Here is a 16,172-nt window from a genome sequence, read left to right as displayed (position 1 = left end):
GCCACTGGATAGATTGTGAGTTACTGAAAGGATCTGCGTCGGCCATTGGAAGATACCTTGATTCCCGTGTGTCTTGGTCCGGTTAGATCTAGTCAATAGCAGTGAAATATGGCCAGCAGCCTGACCTTGAAAATGGAGCATGCATCGCGATGTCTTCCATCCGCCTGTCTGTCTACGAGGATGTGGTCGACGTACAATCTCGAAGTGCCTGCAGACGACAGTGAAGGTGTCGAAAGCGCATCGAGGTTGGAAGCACCTATGCTTGTGATCAGCGTTCATCGGAATTTATGGATGAAGTTCTATGTCCACACACCTGGACTAGGCCAAGCAGGCGACTCCTTCGGTTTTAGTTGCCTCCGCGTAAGGCTGTAATTGCAATCTACATTTCGTTTCTGGCCATTGTTAGGAACTTAGCCTCCTCTTCCAACGCAGCATCATCCAGCGACGGCTCTCGTTTGTACCTGACAAGCAATGCAAACCGTGCTCCTCGGAGTACCTATTTGGCCCAGTCGTCAGATAAACGACTGCTAGGATCAAGACGAGCAAACGAAGACCCACGTAAACATCGGATTTTCCTCGCCTTGCAATTATCGCAAGACTTGGCGACTCGAGGTTGAAGTCTTTCGGCCATCGTTTGACATCGAACGAATCTCGGAAGACGAAGACGGGCTTCATCAAAGTTCCTCAACGACACCCGAGTCCCGTGACCTCGGTTTTCGGAAAATAAGGATCCACATCCGCCATCAGACTCGGAGAAGTCCTCACGAACGCCCGAGTCATCTGTCGCGAGACATTGCGAGTATGGGCTCCCACTGGGGCCCTATTTATCACTCTCTGGAGGGTAGGGGGGTGGGCTGTTGGTACAGATTTTGCCGAAGGGCATCTGTTCGTCACTGTATATAATAACATCTCGTCTCGTGTCTGCATCGAAATATTCACACATACATTGCGCTTCTCTATACTGCCCTCCGTTCGTTTCTCCTAACGTAAATAGCAACATTCCAGAAGGCTCAGATGAGCACCGTCACAGAGGCAATGGGTGACGAAGACCACCCGGCAGACTACTCTACTGCCGCATGGTCTCAACGTGAGCAAGAGGAGCTGAGGAGGATTGCCACCTGGCAATCCATGAAATCAGGAGGTCAGGGAACGGGGGAAGGCCAACCTGCAGAACTTGATCCCACAAGTCCCGAGTTTGACTTGTCCAAGTGGATGTTGCACGAGGTAAGGCAATTTGAGCAGGACAACGCTGGGCGGAGAAGCGGTGTTACTTTCAAGAATGTCACCGTTCGAGGCGCTGGGTCTGAGATCCAAACCCAACATACAGTGGCATCGGCGCTTCTATCGCCCATCCTCGATGGCGCATTATTTCGACGTGGCCACCAAGAGCCCAAGACGATTCTGCACGATTTTCACGGTTTAGTCAACCGAGGCGAGATGCTCTTGGTGCTCGGTAGACCTGGCGCTGGATGTTCCACCTTTTTGAAAACAATTTCTGCAGAGACAAATGGACTGGACTTGTCCCCAGAGTCATCCATCAGTTATGATGGGATCCCTCAGTCCTTGATGAGAGAGAACTTCATGGGTGAAATCCTCTATAACCAAGAAGTTGAGAAGCGTGAGCAGTTCAAAACACGCGCTGTATGATATCCAAGACTACTAATGAATGCATCTGGCAGACTTTCCGCACCTCACAGTCGGAGAAACCCTTGAATTTGCCGCAGCAGCGCGTGCCCCCCGCTGCCGTCCGGACGGCATGTCGAAGCAGGAATATATTGAACATATGCGGAATGTGGTTATGGCTGTCTTCGGCCTGTCACATACTATCAACACCAAAGTCGGGTCGGACTTTGTTCGAGGTGTCAGCGGAGGTGAGAGAAAGCGTGTATCGGTTGCAGAGATGGCCCTAGCCAACTCGCCACTTTGTTGCTGGGACAATGCCACACGCGGTCTGGATTCCGCATCGTCGCTGGATTTTGTTAAGGCACTTAAAATGAGCTCTGGAATCTTTGGGTCAACACACCTTGCGACTCTGTACCAGCCCTCTCAGGCTATTTACAATTCCTTTGACAAGGTTGCAGTGCTTTATCAAGGACGCGAGATTTTCTTTGGTTCCACGTCGCAGGCGAAACAATACTTCCAAGACATGGGTTGGAAATGCCCTGCCAGGCAAACAACTGCAGACTTCTTAACCAGTGTGACGAATTCAAATGAGCGACAGGCCTCGGAGGGCTTCGAAAACAAAGTTCCCCGAACACCTGAAGAGTTTGAAGCCCACTGGCGGAGCAGCGTCCACTACCAGCGGCTGATGAAGGATATGTTGGACACTGCCAAGGTGCACAGTGTCGATTTCGAACACCTAGAGGCATTCAAGGGAAGTCATCTGAACCGACAAGCAAAATATGCACGTTCTACGTCTTCGTACTTGATCAGCATCCCAACCCAAATCAGAATTTGCGTCAGGCGGTTTTACCAACGTACCTGGAATGATATCGCTTCCACATTGACTTTGATGATTGGACAAGTTATTTTCTCAATCATCATTGGGTCACTATACTATGGAACTCCATTTGGGACACAGGCCTTCGGCTCGGAGATGTCAGCGTTGTTTTTTGCCATTCTTCTGAACTCGCTTCTCACGGTGACTGAGATCCAGAATTTATACGCGCAACGCCCCGTTGTGGAAAAGCATGCTTCGTACGCCTTTTATCACCCATTCACTGAAGCCCTTGCCGGAGTTTTCGCAGACATTCCCATCAAGGTCGGAACCAGCCTGATTTTCAATGTCGTGTTCTACTTTATGTGTGGGCTACGTTATGAGGCTGGTCCGTTCTTTGTATTCTATCTTTTCGTCACGATGGCTTTGCTTTGTATGAGCCAAATCTTTCGCTGCTTGGCAGCTGCAACAAAAGCTATACCCCAAGCTCTTGCTGCTGCGGGTGTTATACTTTTAGCTACAGTCATCTACACCGGCTACCTGCTTCCTGACCACAATATGCACCCTTGGTTTAGATGGATATCTTATATTAATCCTCTGAGGTATGCATTCGAGGCATTAGCTGTCAACCAGTTCCACGAACGTGACTATCCTTGTTCGAACGTTATACCGGCGTATCCGGGATTTACTACTGGATCCAGCACGTCATTCATTTGTGGTGAGAAAGGTGCTATTGCTGGTGAGCTATTCGTCAATGGGGATCGTTATCTTTCCGCCAGCTATGGCTATGAGTATAGTCACCTGTGGAGAAATTTTGGGATTCTTTGCGCCTTCACCGTCGCCTTCCTCGCTCTCTACCTTGTTCTCACTGAGTTTAATACAGGCTTCTCTTCAACGGCCGAGAGCCTTGTTTTCCTACATGGCAAAGTTCCCCTTGCCTTTCAAAAGTCTGCGAAGGATCCTCAAGCATCCATTACCATTGCAGAACAGGAGCATGCAACACCCGAGGACATTATAATGCCGCCACAAAAGGATACGTTCACGTGGCGCAATGTCTGCTACGATATTCATATCAAAAAGGAGAAACGCCGCTTACTAGATGAGGTCAGCGGTTGGGTGAAACCCGGAACTTTGACGGCCCTAATGGGTGCTTCTGGAGCTGGCAAGACGACCCTACTGAATGTTCTCTCTCGGCGTATTTCGGTTGGAGTTGTAACTGGGGATATGCTAGTAAGCGGTTCTCCGCTTAGTGCAAGCTTTGAGCGCAATACAGGTTATGTTCAACAGCAAGATCTACACCTTCATACCGCAACTGTTCGCGAATCGCTACGTTTTTCGGCCTACCTTCGTCAGCCCAAGTCTGTTTCGCTGGCAGAGAAATATGAATACGTTGAAAAAGGTTAGTTTTAATCAATTGAGAGCCTATGAAGTAAAACTTACTGATCTTTATAACTAGTCATTCGCATGCTCAATATGGAGGAGTACGCGGACGCTATCGTGGGGATTCCAGGTGAAGGATTGAACGTCGAGCAACGGAAGCTTCTCACCATCGGTGTAGAGCTTGCTGCGAAGCCTGCGTTGCTTTTGTTTCTTGATGAGCCGACCTCCGGACTAGATAGCCAGTCATCATGGACCATCGTCGCGCTTTTACGTCGCCTTGCATCGAGTGGTCAGGCTGTTCTTTGCACCATCCATCAACCTTCGGCTATGCTGTTTCAGCAGTTCGATCGCCTCTTGTTTCTTGCAAAAGGTGGTCGTACCGTCTATTTCGGCGATATTGGCCCAGAATCTCGTACGGTTCTCAACTACTTCGAGAGACAAGGGGCTAGAAGATGTGACGACTCTGAGAATCCGGCTGAATATATCCTAGAACAAGTTACAGATACGAAAACAAACGAAAAGGCCGGACTGGACTGGCCTACACTGTGGAAGAACAGCACTGAGGCAGCTGAAGTGACGATGGTCTTGGATAACGATCGCGGAGTACTCGCACACCAGGAAGCTTCTTCAACCACTGACATCGACGCTTCGGCATTCGCGATGCCTTTTAAAGACCAATTCATCTCCGTGCTTCGTCGCATCTTTCAACAATACTGGCGATCACCTCAATACATATATGGAAAGCTAGCCTTGTGCCTTGTATCAGCTCGTGAGTCTTCGCAATTGCTCCAAAAAAAAATACTTTGGGACCCTCTTTTTTTTTTAACTCTACATTTGCAACAGTCTTCGTCGGATTTTCTTTCTACATCCCCGGCACATCCCAACAAGGCCTACAATCATTGATCTTCGCGGTCTTCATGATGATTGCAATCTTCACCGCACTAGTCCAACAAATCATGCCCCAATTTATCTTCCAGCGAGACCTCTACGAGGTCCGAGAACGCCCGTCGAAAACATACCATTGGGCCGCCTTTTTGGGAGCCAATATCATAGCCGAAATACCCTATCAGATCTTCGTCGCCGTCATTGTCTTCGCATGCTTTGTCTACCCGGTCTACGGCATTGTGGACTCTCAGCGCCAAGGTATCATGCTACTCCTGATCGTGCAGTTCTTCATTTATGGATCAACATTCGCTCATGCGGTAGTCGCCGCCTTGCCCGACGCCGAAACTGCCGGTCTCATTGCCACCATGCTCTTCAACATGACTCTCGTTTTCAATGGTGTGCTAGTGCCGCAGGTTGCTCTTCCGGGTTTCTGGGACTTCATGTACCGCGTTTCCCCAATGACATATCTTGTCAACGCAATAATTGCGGCGGGGGTCAGTGGCAGACCGGTCAATTGTGCAGAGAATGAGCTAAGTGTCTTCGACGTGCCGCAAGGGTATGCCTCTTGCGGAGAGTACCTCGAGCCCTATCTGCAAGCCGCCGGAGATGCTGCCGGCAAGCTTTTGAATCCGGATAGCACTAGTCAATGCACGTATTGTACACTTCAGGCAGCGGATCAGTTCCTGGAGGGCCGGGATATATCTTATAGTAAGTACTCGGTGGCGGAATTTTGGCTTGCTTTGGGCTTATGTCGGATTCAATATCTTCTTTACACTTGCAGTATATTACCTTGGTCGTGTGAGATCATGGAAGAAGGCGTAGAACCCCCTACTGATGTTGCCCTTGTCTTTCTAGAAGTTTGCACCACTCTCTCTATTTGTAATATAAGCTGTTATCTAAGAAAACTTAGACTAGACTTTCTTTTCTCTTTTGTCGTTTTCAAAATTATGGAGACTCCTTCCACGCTCGGCGAGCTGGTTCATTTCGATCGTTTTACCTCTTTTTCAAATCTTGTCTTTCTTTCTTTCTATTCTTTAAAAGTATACCTGCTAAGGCTCACGAGAAAAGCCCTAAAATATGGTAAAAGTAACAATGCGGAATGGAATGATATTTGATTGTAAATATATCGACATGTGTCTCTATTAGTTATAATACAGGTATCTATATCCAACGCCCCTACCTACGCATCCCAATAACGCCTGTCATGCATGCATGATAAATATAAGAAGATGCATATAATACAAGTCTCAAGATAGTACAAGAATGAGAGAGAGCGAGATCAGCATGATTGAGCGTCCTCAGTTTCAGCAGCCTTTTCAGACAAATAATGATGAGTCAAAGGACGAATATGCGCTTTCCGAAGCTTGTTGGCGACCTCGGACTTTGAGAACATTCTCAATTTGATAGCCAGCGGCGCAACCCAGTCCCGGTCAGATTTCGTGATGATATCCTCAAACTGTGACCCTAAACATTTGTCCAACATCTCGCGGGCTTTGATCATGAATTCAACCGCAAGGAAGCCATTCACGGCGTCTGCGGACGGTGATGGCGCGGAGAACGATGGCGGCGGAAGATCTGCTTGCTGCTTCATTGACTCGTACAGTCGGTTTATATGCGGTTCAAGACTGGCGATGACGGTTTTATGGAGCGCCCATCTCATGTTTCGACCCATCATGGTGAGATTTGTCGAGTTTTGGTCAATGTCTTCTAGTCCCCGGAGACCAAGGAGCCATTGAGGGTTTTCGGTGAGTGCGTCGGAGAGATCGATGAAGCTTTTCAGTGGTCTGGGGTCGGGGAGAGGGAGAGTGTCTTTCATAAGACTTAGAAGAGCTTGCGCGTTGACGAGCACGTTGGGGTTGGTTCGGTCGCGGAGACAACAGCTCATCGCAATATGGAACGTCTTTCCTTCAACCAAGCCCGCGGGGACCATTTGCTGCTTTATCACGTCGACTGCGGTGTGACTAGATCGAGAAATTCGCAAAAGTCGCAGATACTCGTGAAAGTTGCCCTCGTCTGGTTTCACGTTGTAGCCCTTCTCATCCAAGGTGAATAGGTTCCAATAACCCCTTCCTGCAGCCGTGCCTTTTGACAAAATCCGGCATACAGTGAGAATATGGTTGAGTACCATATTATTTGGCACAAGGAAAGACGGCCCGTCTGCAGTATTGACTTTGTCCACTGGGTCAAAGACACCTTCTAGATTGTGTTCCCATGCGTTTTCGTCCTCTAGGCCATGATTTCCTTCTTCTTCGAATGGAATATCTTCCAGCTCTTCTTCATCAGCAGCGTCTGATTCCGAGTTTAGAGACTGCCAATTGGTATAATTAGGTCGGTCTTTGCTGGCACGCACAGCAGCTTCCCACTTTCCTTGCGCGGAGCCCTTCATCGAGAGATCCTTGGGCTGTGAGAGAAGAATCGGGATGCCCATTGTTTGGTTGAACAGAGCGAGAACATTGTACGAATTGAGCTCGTCCATGGGATCCGAGAGAACAGTAGCCATGGCGCCAACAAGCTCGTTGTCAATTTCCAGCTGGCCCTTCTGCCACTGCGTTATAATCTCCAACCATATCCGCTTAGAATCGCGGATGAAACTTTCGCGTTTCTTCTTCCTCAATTCCATTTTATCCTCGGGGATGGATTCTATGTCGTTGTCGAAAGAGTTGCGCAAGGCCATGAGAATCACGGTGAATGTCTGGGCGTTCGGTTTGCTGCGCCCGTTCTCAGGCAGTTTTCCGATGACATCCCACAGGGCGTCCATATCGTGATATGTCCCGCAAACTTCAAGCATTGCGTGGTGATGATAGTGGGAAGGCTGTACACCTGAACTCGGAGAAAGCAATTGTTGGTAGACTCTTTTGGCAAGTTCGACGTGCTTCACAGATTGTCTGGACCGTAAACATAATCCCCTCAGCATGACAGTGTAAGTACGGTCAGTGGGTGCGCGGGCCCTTTTCTTCATCTGCAAGGAAAACAATGCCATGTTAAGAGATGACCAAGAAAAAGAAGAGAAACGCTTACATCATTGTAAAACTTGAACGCCGCCAAAGGCGCCCCTCGTTTAAAGCAGTGCCCCAACAACCTATTCCAAGCAGCTGAGGAATCTATTCTCAACGATTCCGACTTTCGTATCATAGCAACAGCCAACGGAACCTGGCCCGCATCAAGCAGCCTTGCCACACGATTTGACAGCTCCTTGGGATCCTTCAACCACTGCAACTCCTTGTTCACAACGGTCGGATTGACTCCTTCGGGCAGACTCCTACCTTTGGAAAGTTCCATGAGCAAATCCACCTCTTTATTATCGCCACGAATCTCTCGTCTGGCCCTCTTTTTCTGCTTGCGCGAGTAGCTCAGGGTTTCTGAGAGTCGTACGTTTCGATATGAGTCCTCCAAGCCTGTGCCAACTTGTCTGACGCGGGGTCGCCTTTCCCTGTTCCTGTCCCATTGCTCGGAGTAATCATTTTCGGTATCGAACGGGTAAGGTTGCGTGGCGGAAGACGCATTTCGCTGGAATGAATCGAATCGAGAGCGAGGCAGGGCACTGGCTTTCAACAATGCTTGTGAGCCCGCGGAGTGGATTCGAGTGCCGGCACCCAAGTATCGGAGGCACACATTGCTACAACGAAGCATCGCAGCGGGAGGTTTATATTCTGTAAAGTTGGGAGCGGCAACCAGGCATCAAGAACAATCGCCAGCCACGCACGGAGACTAAAAAAAAAATAGAATTCAAATCAATGAATAATCTGGAAAAGAAAAATTCAACAAGATCAGACAGATATAGATGGCAAGCCCGAGATAACGGTCGTGATGATGGACGTGCAGGAAAAAGAGAAGCTCAGGAACCAGAAAATTTCCAAAAGAGTAAGAAACTCCGACCCAGCTTCCGACGGCTTATGTAATATTAACATGCCGAAATAGTATTAGCGTAGTCTGATATCGCCCAACGCACCTCTGTAGATTTTATCGATAAAATAGAATATATCGATGAGAGTAGGATATCTACGCACGAATGTAATGGATTTTTAGCCTATGCGTTAATCGATCGGCCATGTCACTTAGTTGTTGGATAATTGTGGCTGTTTCTACTCCAAAGCATTGAGAATATCATGAGCAACGATGAGAGTACCTAGGCATGAAAGTGAGGTAACAAATAACCATACAAGTTAGATGTTTGTATGGTTTTTATATGGCAGTGCAGCTGTTCTTGTTTATACGGAGTCCCTTCACATCACAAACCCTGGAACAATTCGTATCTTGCCGTATGTGCCCTCAAGTGCTCTCTCTAGAAACCATGACATGCTCTCTAGCATGATCAATCCTGTCTCTCCGTTCTCAGGACATATAGGACGTTCTCCTATTTGGATGTCTATGAGAACAGAGAAATGATATGGAATCTTCTACGTAGTATGCAGTGCCAGTTGACTGCATGGTCGGAACATCTGCATATATATATATATAGCATTATACCTAAGCAAGGAGTCGAGCCAGAATCAGGCATTGTAATCTTGATGATTTCTCACTGTTCTTTTTCAGACTGATATACCACTACTCGGCATTGATATGTTTATGTTCTCTCAGGCCGAAGCATTTCAGAATCTTTGTCAACACCTAGTATGCTCCTTATAGATAAGTCCTAGGTATTCGCACATCGTGAGGTCTCGCAATAACGATTCACATCTCCTGCTCACACTTATCTAACTATACATTGATCTACAAGCCCATATTTATAAGCTACAGATGTGTTCGAACTATGTGGTGTCGAAGCCGTCCATCTGATCTTAGTTACTTGTTTGCTCTATATACTCTGCACTAAGTATAGTCTAGACTAGGTAGTTGATCAAAACCTAATCGGCTGAGCATGGACGCCATGCAGGGAAAAAAATAGAAAATAAACATGAAACAACACGCTAGGTGTTGACTATGCTAACTAAATAAACTATATAAGATGCTAAATGGATCTACACTACGCACTTAGTGTTTGAACTAAAGCCATGCTAATCGACTCCATAGTTGATAGACGCAGGCCGTGCTACTCTGTGCGCAGTGGGCATACTTATTTAGGGCTATAGAATTCGAAGTTTATGATACGTACTAAGATGACTAGCAGTAGTACGAGATGTACTCTTAGCTAACTTGTAGTTAGATATAGTTACTCCGTACATAGTAGGCACTAAGCACTAACACTAACAGCCCTAACGTTAAATCTATTTTAATATACACATGACAAAAAAAAAAAAGAAAAAAAAAAAAAGAGAAAGGAAGGTCGCACAACAGCCACAACTAAGTTAGCTAAAAAGCATCCAATTAAGCAATACGAGTCGCACTATGTAAGGTACGGGATAGCTACTAGCTAGCTGCTAGCTAGACAGGACCCTGTCCTACAATCGAACGCACCAAGAACGTTCTATGCATGGACTCCGGACAAAAAAAAAGACTTAGAGCAACGCTAGGGAGCGTGGCATGCTAGACATGGGATGGCATGGGCATGGGTAATTGGATTGGCATGCATGTACGTACTACGTTGGACAGAGCGGACAGGCACATGGATTAGTACACCATTAGTGTCATAGTGTCTAGCATGTATTTACTGGCCATCATCCAAGTTGACTGGTATGAGTATAGTATCTATGTATATAGTAAAAGCATAGAGTATGGTGTATACAGTCCAATCATGACTTGTAGTTAGTTAAATATCTGCTTGTTATTTAGGTATAACTACTAGCCAACTATATTATACTAAATCACTAACTACTAAATAGTATATAGTATCGGTCTACCCGCTCGATCCTTGGCTTGCGCCTACTTCCAGGGTCTGACCTTAGCTAATACAGTATGACTATGTACTGAGTACGATGGTTATGTGCGACATAGTCTCCATATCGAGTATTCAGCTGAGTTCCACATATAAAGATATGATGCCATTGCCAGTCGAAAAAACGTATTCCCTTTTAGAGTTAGCTACTTCGTATATTTACTTCTTGATATGTATGCATTTGCTACGTCAAGTAATAATCGCACTAAAATAGCGGAACTTCCCGTCCGCTGAATACATTAAAATTTAGCACCGAGTAAGGTACCATGGTTTGTATCGATGATAAGGAACCCACCAGCATATTGGAGCGCTGGAGAGACTATGATGGAGACGATGCGTTACTCCATGCTCCTTTTTTGGGGGGACAAAAAGCAAGACAAGAAAAAAACGATATACTGAAAAGTACCAATGTATACAACTCGGTCGGCAACGGAGCTTTTGGCTCCGCTGTAGCTGCTCGTACGAGAGAATACGTATATTGATTGATATTGATAGGTTAACTCCGTGTATCTCCAGCACAACTGCAAGACCATGGTTGAAAGCTGCCACGTAGACCGAGTTAGACTTTCTACCGCAATGTACTATATAGTATATACTACATGGAGTATATACTCCGACACTGCACAGTGTACACTCTTACGGAAGAAAAGCGGTGCATACAACAAGTTAGGGGAGTCCATATATCCGTACCATTTTGCATGTAACTGAATATGCAGTCAGCATCCATCGGCCAATCGGATTGCAGCGTGGTCGGGGAGATTCCTGCATGGGCATGTACGCGGCCCGAAGAGGAAGTTGTGATCGAGCGGATGCGCTGATTGGCTGATCTGCCCGGAGGGTGGGGTTAGCGGTACTTCCTTCATCCGTACGCAGATACGGAGACCGACCCTGAGTTTGAGGATCACGATGAATAGGCCACTATCTATATATGGATGTGGGAAAGTAGCTACAAAATTGGACAGATAGGGATTATCCAGATCCACCATTTCTTATATTAGCTGTTCAGCCTCGGCCCTCCAGGTACTCAGAGGACAAATACGCCGTACGTAACCAGCGGAATGCTACCCTGCTCCCCGTTCCGCCCAATATAACAGACAGACAGAAAAAAAAAAAAATAAAAAAAAATAAAAAATAAAAAAGCAAAACGCACCCAAGACGCCGCGCTGATTGGCCCACCCGCTTCTGAGCGTCGAGCGATAACGAGGACAAATCACACATGACTCGACGCCCACCTATCAGAGCGGTGAGATGACCGATATTGGGAAAATGGAGACTTTTGGGGCCAAATTGGATCACCTGTTCAAAGCTCGCAACTGTACGGCGTAACCGTGCTGCATAAATCGATATTTCGCCAGAAGACGCCAGCGCTGATCATGCTGGATTGGTCGATGGTCGGCGTGCTAAGGCGGGATTGTGGCTTCCCCACTGTTACTACTGTAATGCTATGCTATGACAGGGCTCGACGTAGCATTAGTTGACCGCAGCTGGGGGAGATGATATTATAGATGGATGTCGGCAATTGCTCGGCTGGGTAGCTGGATTAGTTGTTTTCGCATTAATGATATCAATGATGTTAATGTATATTAACGCCATGAAATAATAATGAACGGTCGCGAGTCAGACTGCCCCACTGCGTACCCGGCTGCTGATTGGCCCAGTGGATTTGATTTCCTGGCAGGCAATGCTCCAGTCACGATATCTGCTCGGAATGCGAGTATCACTTGTTCCGCGTTGACTGAACGATAGTTGAACAGCGTACCCTGGACAGCAAAAGAAGGATGGAGTGAGAGGATGCTATGGTCTACCCGCAGGCTAGATACTAGACTAAGATCCCGTTCCTGACTATGCCCGTTTAGCTGCCTGTGCAATGCGCCGGCTAAATCTTTGGGGGAGAGAGTGATCATGGCCTATACTTTGCTATGGGTGCAGATGATAACCGAGCATGACGAGAAATACGCATAATTACGCATAATTCCGCGACACTGCACAGCGCTGCTGGTAACGAGCGTACCGGCGCGTGCCAAAGTTTCTTACTAAGCCGCTCCAGCCACGCCTTCCCTCTTTCTCGCCGCCCTTCCCAATTCCCTCAACCGCCCCCCCTAAACATTTTCTGTTTCTCTCTCCTCTCATTGACGGCCGTCGAACTGCTGCTGCCTGTCTGCGCCGTGTGCTGCTTGCTCAACGTCTCGCGTTGGGCATTTGTCAAAACGTGTCTGTTAATTACGCGACGCGAGATATCAAAATACCACGAATCGTACGTTTCCCCCAAACTGCGCTACGCCCGCTTCCTCACTAGGGCCACGTCTAACCGTTCTCAGCAAGTCAACGCTCTATGCGACGCTGTCATCTCTCCATCCGACCCAGGGGCGTCTTTCCTCCCACGCCGGTACCGCTACGACGCTACCCACGCTGCTAGCTAACCGAACTGCGGGTACCGGGAGCTATTAGTCTTAGCTAGCTAGCTATCTATCATTGATCAAATCGTCCTGTGAGCGTGAGCGAGCCAGAAACGAGGGAAAAAAATTTACCTTTGTTATCAGCCCGCAGTCCACTCACAGCAAACCGCACCCACTTTTTTTTCCCGCCATTGCCACTTGTGGTTGGCCCTGGTCCTCGATCCTTCTGGCGTAATCGGGCAAAGCGCCGCTCACGCAATTTGCTGGCGATAACCCATTTTACTTGTGACAACAGCACAAAGAAGGAAAAAAAAGGAAGGAAAAAAAAAAAAAAAAAAAAAAAAAAAAAACGAAAGCCGGCCGCAACGCGCGACAACAAACTCTCCGCCAAGCCGAATCTTCCGGCCTCCCAAACCTTCGCAAAAAAGAAAGCCATTGTGCTATAACTGCTCAGGATTATTCCCATCACTGGTGGGGGTCTATTTGTTGGCTGCGCTTGACGCCGCAAAAAAGATACTCGCTCTCAATATTACGGGCTCCACGCGCGAAATTCTCCACCGTACCCACGGATCCCACGAGGACTCGAGAGACCAAAGTCGCATTTCTCTCCCTTTTCGAGCAGCTCCAACTCCTGGAAAAAAAATTTAGGGAAAGCCCACTTCGCCTCGTCGCTTTCCCCTTTTCCCTCAAGTGTATCCTGCAGAGCTGTAGCCTGTTAGGGCGAAAAATAAAATACCACCTACGTTTATCTGTTCTGTTCAAGAATTAACGTACCTGCGAACTCTGTCTGCGCGCGCGCGTCATCCCACTCGGTCAAGCCCGACTCTCTCTTTCTGGTACACCACTGTATCTTACTACGGACTACGCCAGACTAGTACAAGTACAAGCGTACACCCGCCGCAAACTGCAAACCATTTCCGTACCGTCACCCTAAAAAAGGCGACTAAGTCGATTAAGCCTCGCTGCTCCCCCAGAGGACCCGAAGGGCTCACTTATCATAACAAATCGCCTGTCGTCCGTGCCTTTTTTTAGACTGTCGACCGCGTCAAACCACCGGAAGCTTGTCTGTCTAAATTTCATCAGACACTTTCTTTAAACGTTGTTTTTGCCACCGCGTCTGTTCTAGTCACTTTCGCGTCGATTTCAAAACAACTACTATCTTGCTGATACCCAAGCTCCCTCTCTGTGTGGTACAGAGCCAAGTTACAACTCGACAAAGAGGCAACTTTTGTTTATCACTTTGAACAGGTACGCGCGCGGTCCCTTGTCTGGGAGGGTTTGTTATTATTTTTTGCCCTTCTTGTGCTTTATTTTTATTTTTATTTTTGGTTGTCACATACCAAAAAGAAAGCAACTCCGAAAAAAAAAAAGCAACCATTTTATGGACGCCTGAATCTGATTACCCGCAGTCAGGTTTGCCAAATTCTGAGACCTCGCAGCTATCGCGCCAGAGGTTAGATCTATCCGCAAGCCGATTATCAACGCACGTCCCGCGAACTTTCCTCCGGACTTTCTCTCACGCTCGTCAGCCTCAGTATCATCCCTGCCACCGCATACACAATCCCGCGGTGCGCCAGCAGCCATGGCTCAAGCAACGAGTTCGTCTACCACCCTGAACGATGGAAAGAATGATGACCATCGCAATCAGTCGAACTTAAAGTCTGACGCGGACCTGCCTATAGATCCCTCAATTGCGGCCTCAAGCCCAACTTACCCTCCACCTTACTCGCCCTACAATCCGCAGGGCCACGACATGTCCCAGTACCAGGGACACCCTCCTCCTCAGATGTATGCGCGTCCAGAGTGGTCGCATGGATATCCTCACCAGCAACATGCCATGCAGGGTCCTTATAGCTCCCCTGCCCCTCCAACGGTTGGTTCTGCCTCCCCTGCTACAACCGCGGGGCCGCGCCCTGGCCAGGTACGTGCTTTTGGTTCTGGCGCACGATCTATTTCTTTTTTTTTTTTTTTTTTTTTCTTTTATTGGTAAAATGAAACGAAAAAGAAAACGGAAGGAAAAGAAAAAATCAAAATTGGATCGTGCATGTCATTTCCTGGGGCGGCCTTTGCCGGAATTACTGATTTTGCCGCGTTATATTTACGCGCATTTCGTGGCATTGACTCACGTTGTGTCTCCTTCTAGGTTTACTCATTCGTTCCTATCCCCGGCGCCCAACAGCACAAGCGTCCCCGTCGCCGTTACGAAGAGATCGAGCGTATGTACAAGTGTGGCTGGAATGGCTGTGAGAAAGCATACGGTACATTGAACCATCTCAACGCGCATGTCACGATGCAGTCGCATGGCTCTAAGCGGACACCAGAAGGTATCTCCCCTTGCTTTTCCAATTCGCCCGTGACTCTCTGCTTTTTGTGTCGTTGCGCTGCCCGTAGATGCATTGCATTAATTGGCATTGGATGTGTCTGTTGTACGTTAGCTCAGCGTATGTGTGTGTGGTAGCTGGCTTGGCCTTAACGGGGGCTAGTGACGCCCGCATCCTTTAGTCGCGTTACACAACACTCCATGCTAGGCCACGCAGTAGCGTTGGCACCGGCGGCAACGTTAATTCTGCCCCCACCGGTATATATATACACATATATACACATATGTACATATACATGCATTTTTATACCTCTTACTGACTCCGCCTCCAGAGTTCAAAGAAATCCGCAAGGAATGGAAGGCCCGCAAGAAGGAGGAGGAGAACCAGCGCAAGGCCGCCGAAGAGCGTGAACGTCAGGCTGCTGCCCAGGCGCAGGCCGGCCAGGTCGAGGGCGGTGCTCCTGCTGACCCTTCTCAAGCCGGTCAACCGCCCAGCTACGCCGGTGGTGTGCGACCTCAGCTGCCCCCAATCGGCTACCAGGCTGCCGAGAACCAAGTGCCCGGCCAATACCCTCCTGGAGGCGCCGGTGGCATGGTCTATCCTCAGGGTAACGGTCAGATGTACGGCAACTATCCGCATTCGCCTTACGCCCAAAACAACCAGGTGTACCAGCAACGTAAGTAGCTGTTCGCCACGTTCGTCTTTTTCCTTTTTCCTCTTCTTCTGCCTTCTTTCGCCTTTGGATACACTACAAGAAGCGCATCGCATGGACACGAATACCTTTTTTTTTTGTTTTGGCGAATAATCGTCTCGCATTGTGGTGCTGACGGCTGATTCTTTAGCCCCAGACAACAACCAATCTGGAACTTACCAGTAGACGGTCCCTCCCCATCTTGATCTTTAAATTCTCCCATCTCTTTTTTTCTCTTCGCCTCCGGTCA

General features: G+C 48.0%; 3 protein-coding genes across 3 annotated transcripts; 2 read left to right on the top strand and 1 right to left on the bottom strand.

The window, feature by feature from the left end:
* Nucleotides 1-108: 108 nt before the first annotated feature.
* On the top strand, nucleotides 109-5,524 carry UA08_07600 (hypothetical protein; the record flags this gene model as incomplete). Its single annotated transcript, XM_020262511.1, has 7 exons — nucleotides 109-360; nucleotides 532-841; nucleotides 995-1,618; nucleotides 1,680-3,836; nucleotides 3,894-4,586; nucleotides 4,661-5,410; nucleotides 5,484-5,524. 7 exons carry the CDS (start codon nucleotides 109-111, stop codon nucleotides 5,522-5,524), a joined length of 4,827 nt encoding a protein of 1,608 aa, XP_020117387.1.
* A 457-nt stretch (nucleotides 5,525-5,981) lies between these two features.
* On the bottom strand, nucleotides 5,982-8,332 carry UA08_07599 (hypothetical protein; the record flags this gene model as incomplete). The annotated part of the gene is made up of 2 exons (XM_020262510.1): nucleotides 5,982-7,661; nucleotides 7,721-8,332. 2 exons carry the CDS (start codon nucleotides 8,330-8,332, stop codon nucleotides 5,982-5,984), a joined length of 2,292 nt encoding a protein of 763 aa, XP_020117386.1.
* Nucleotides 8,333-14,492: 6,160 nt separating this feature from the next.
* Nucleotides 14,493-16,108, top strand: UA08_07598 (hypothetical protein; the record flags this gene model as incomplete). The annotated part of the gene is made up of 4 exons (XM_020262509.1): nucleotides 14,493-14,831; nucleotides 15,054-15,234; nucleotides 15,563-15,907; nucleotides 16,074-16,108. The coding sequence occupies 4 exons, from the start codon at nucleotides 14,493-14,495 to the stop codon at nucleotides 16,106-16,108; spliced, it is 900 nt and encodes a 299-aa protein (XP_020117194.1).
* Nucleotides 16,109-16,172: the final 64 nt, after the last annotated feature.

The sequence above is a fragment of the Talaromyces atroroseus genome (genome assembly GCF_001907595.1).
Source record: "Talaromyces atroroseus strain IBT 11181 chromosome Unknown scaffold_11, whole genome shotgun sequence".
NCBI classification, from domain to species: Eukaryota; Fungi; Ascomycota; class Eurotiomycetes; order Eurotiales; family Trichocomaceae; genus Talaromyces; species Talaromyces atroroseus.
The sequence above is the reverse complement of the archived record's forward strand: the minus strand, read 5'-3'. Positions and strand labels throughout refer to the sequence as shown.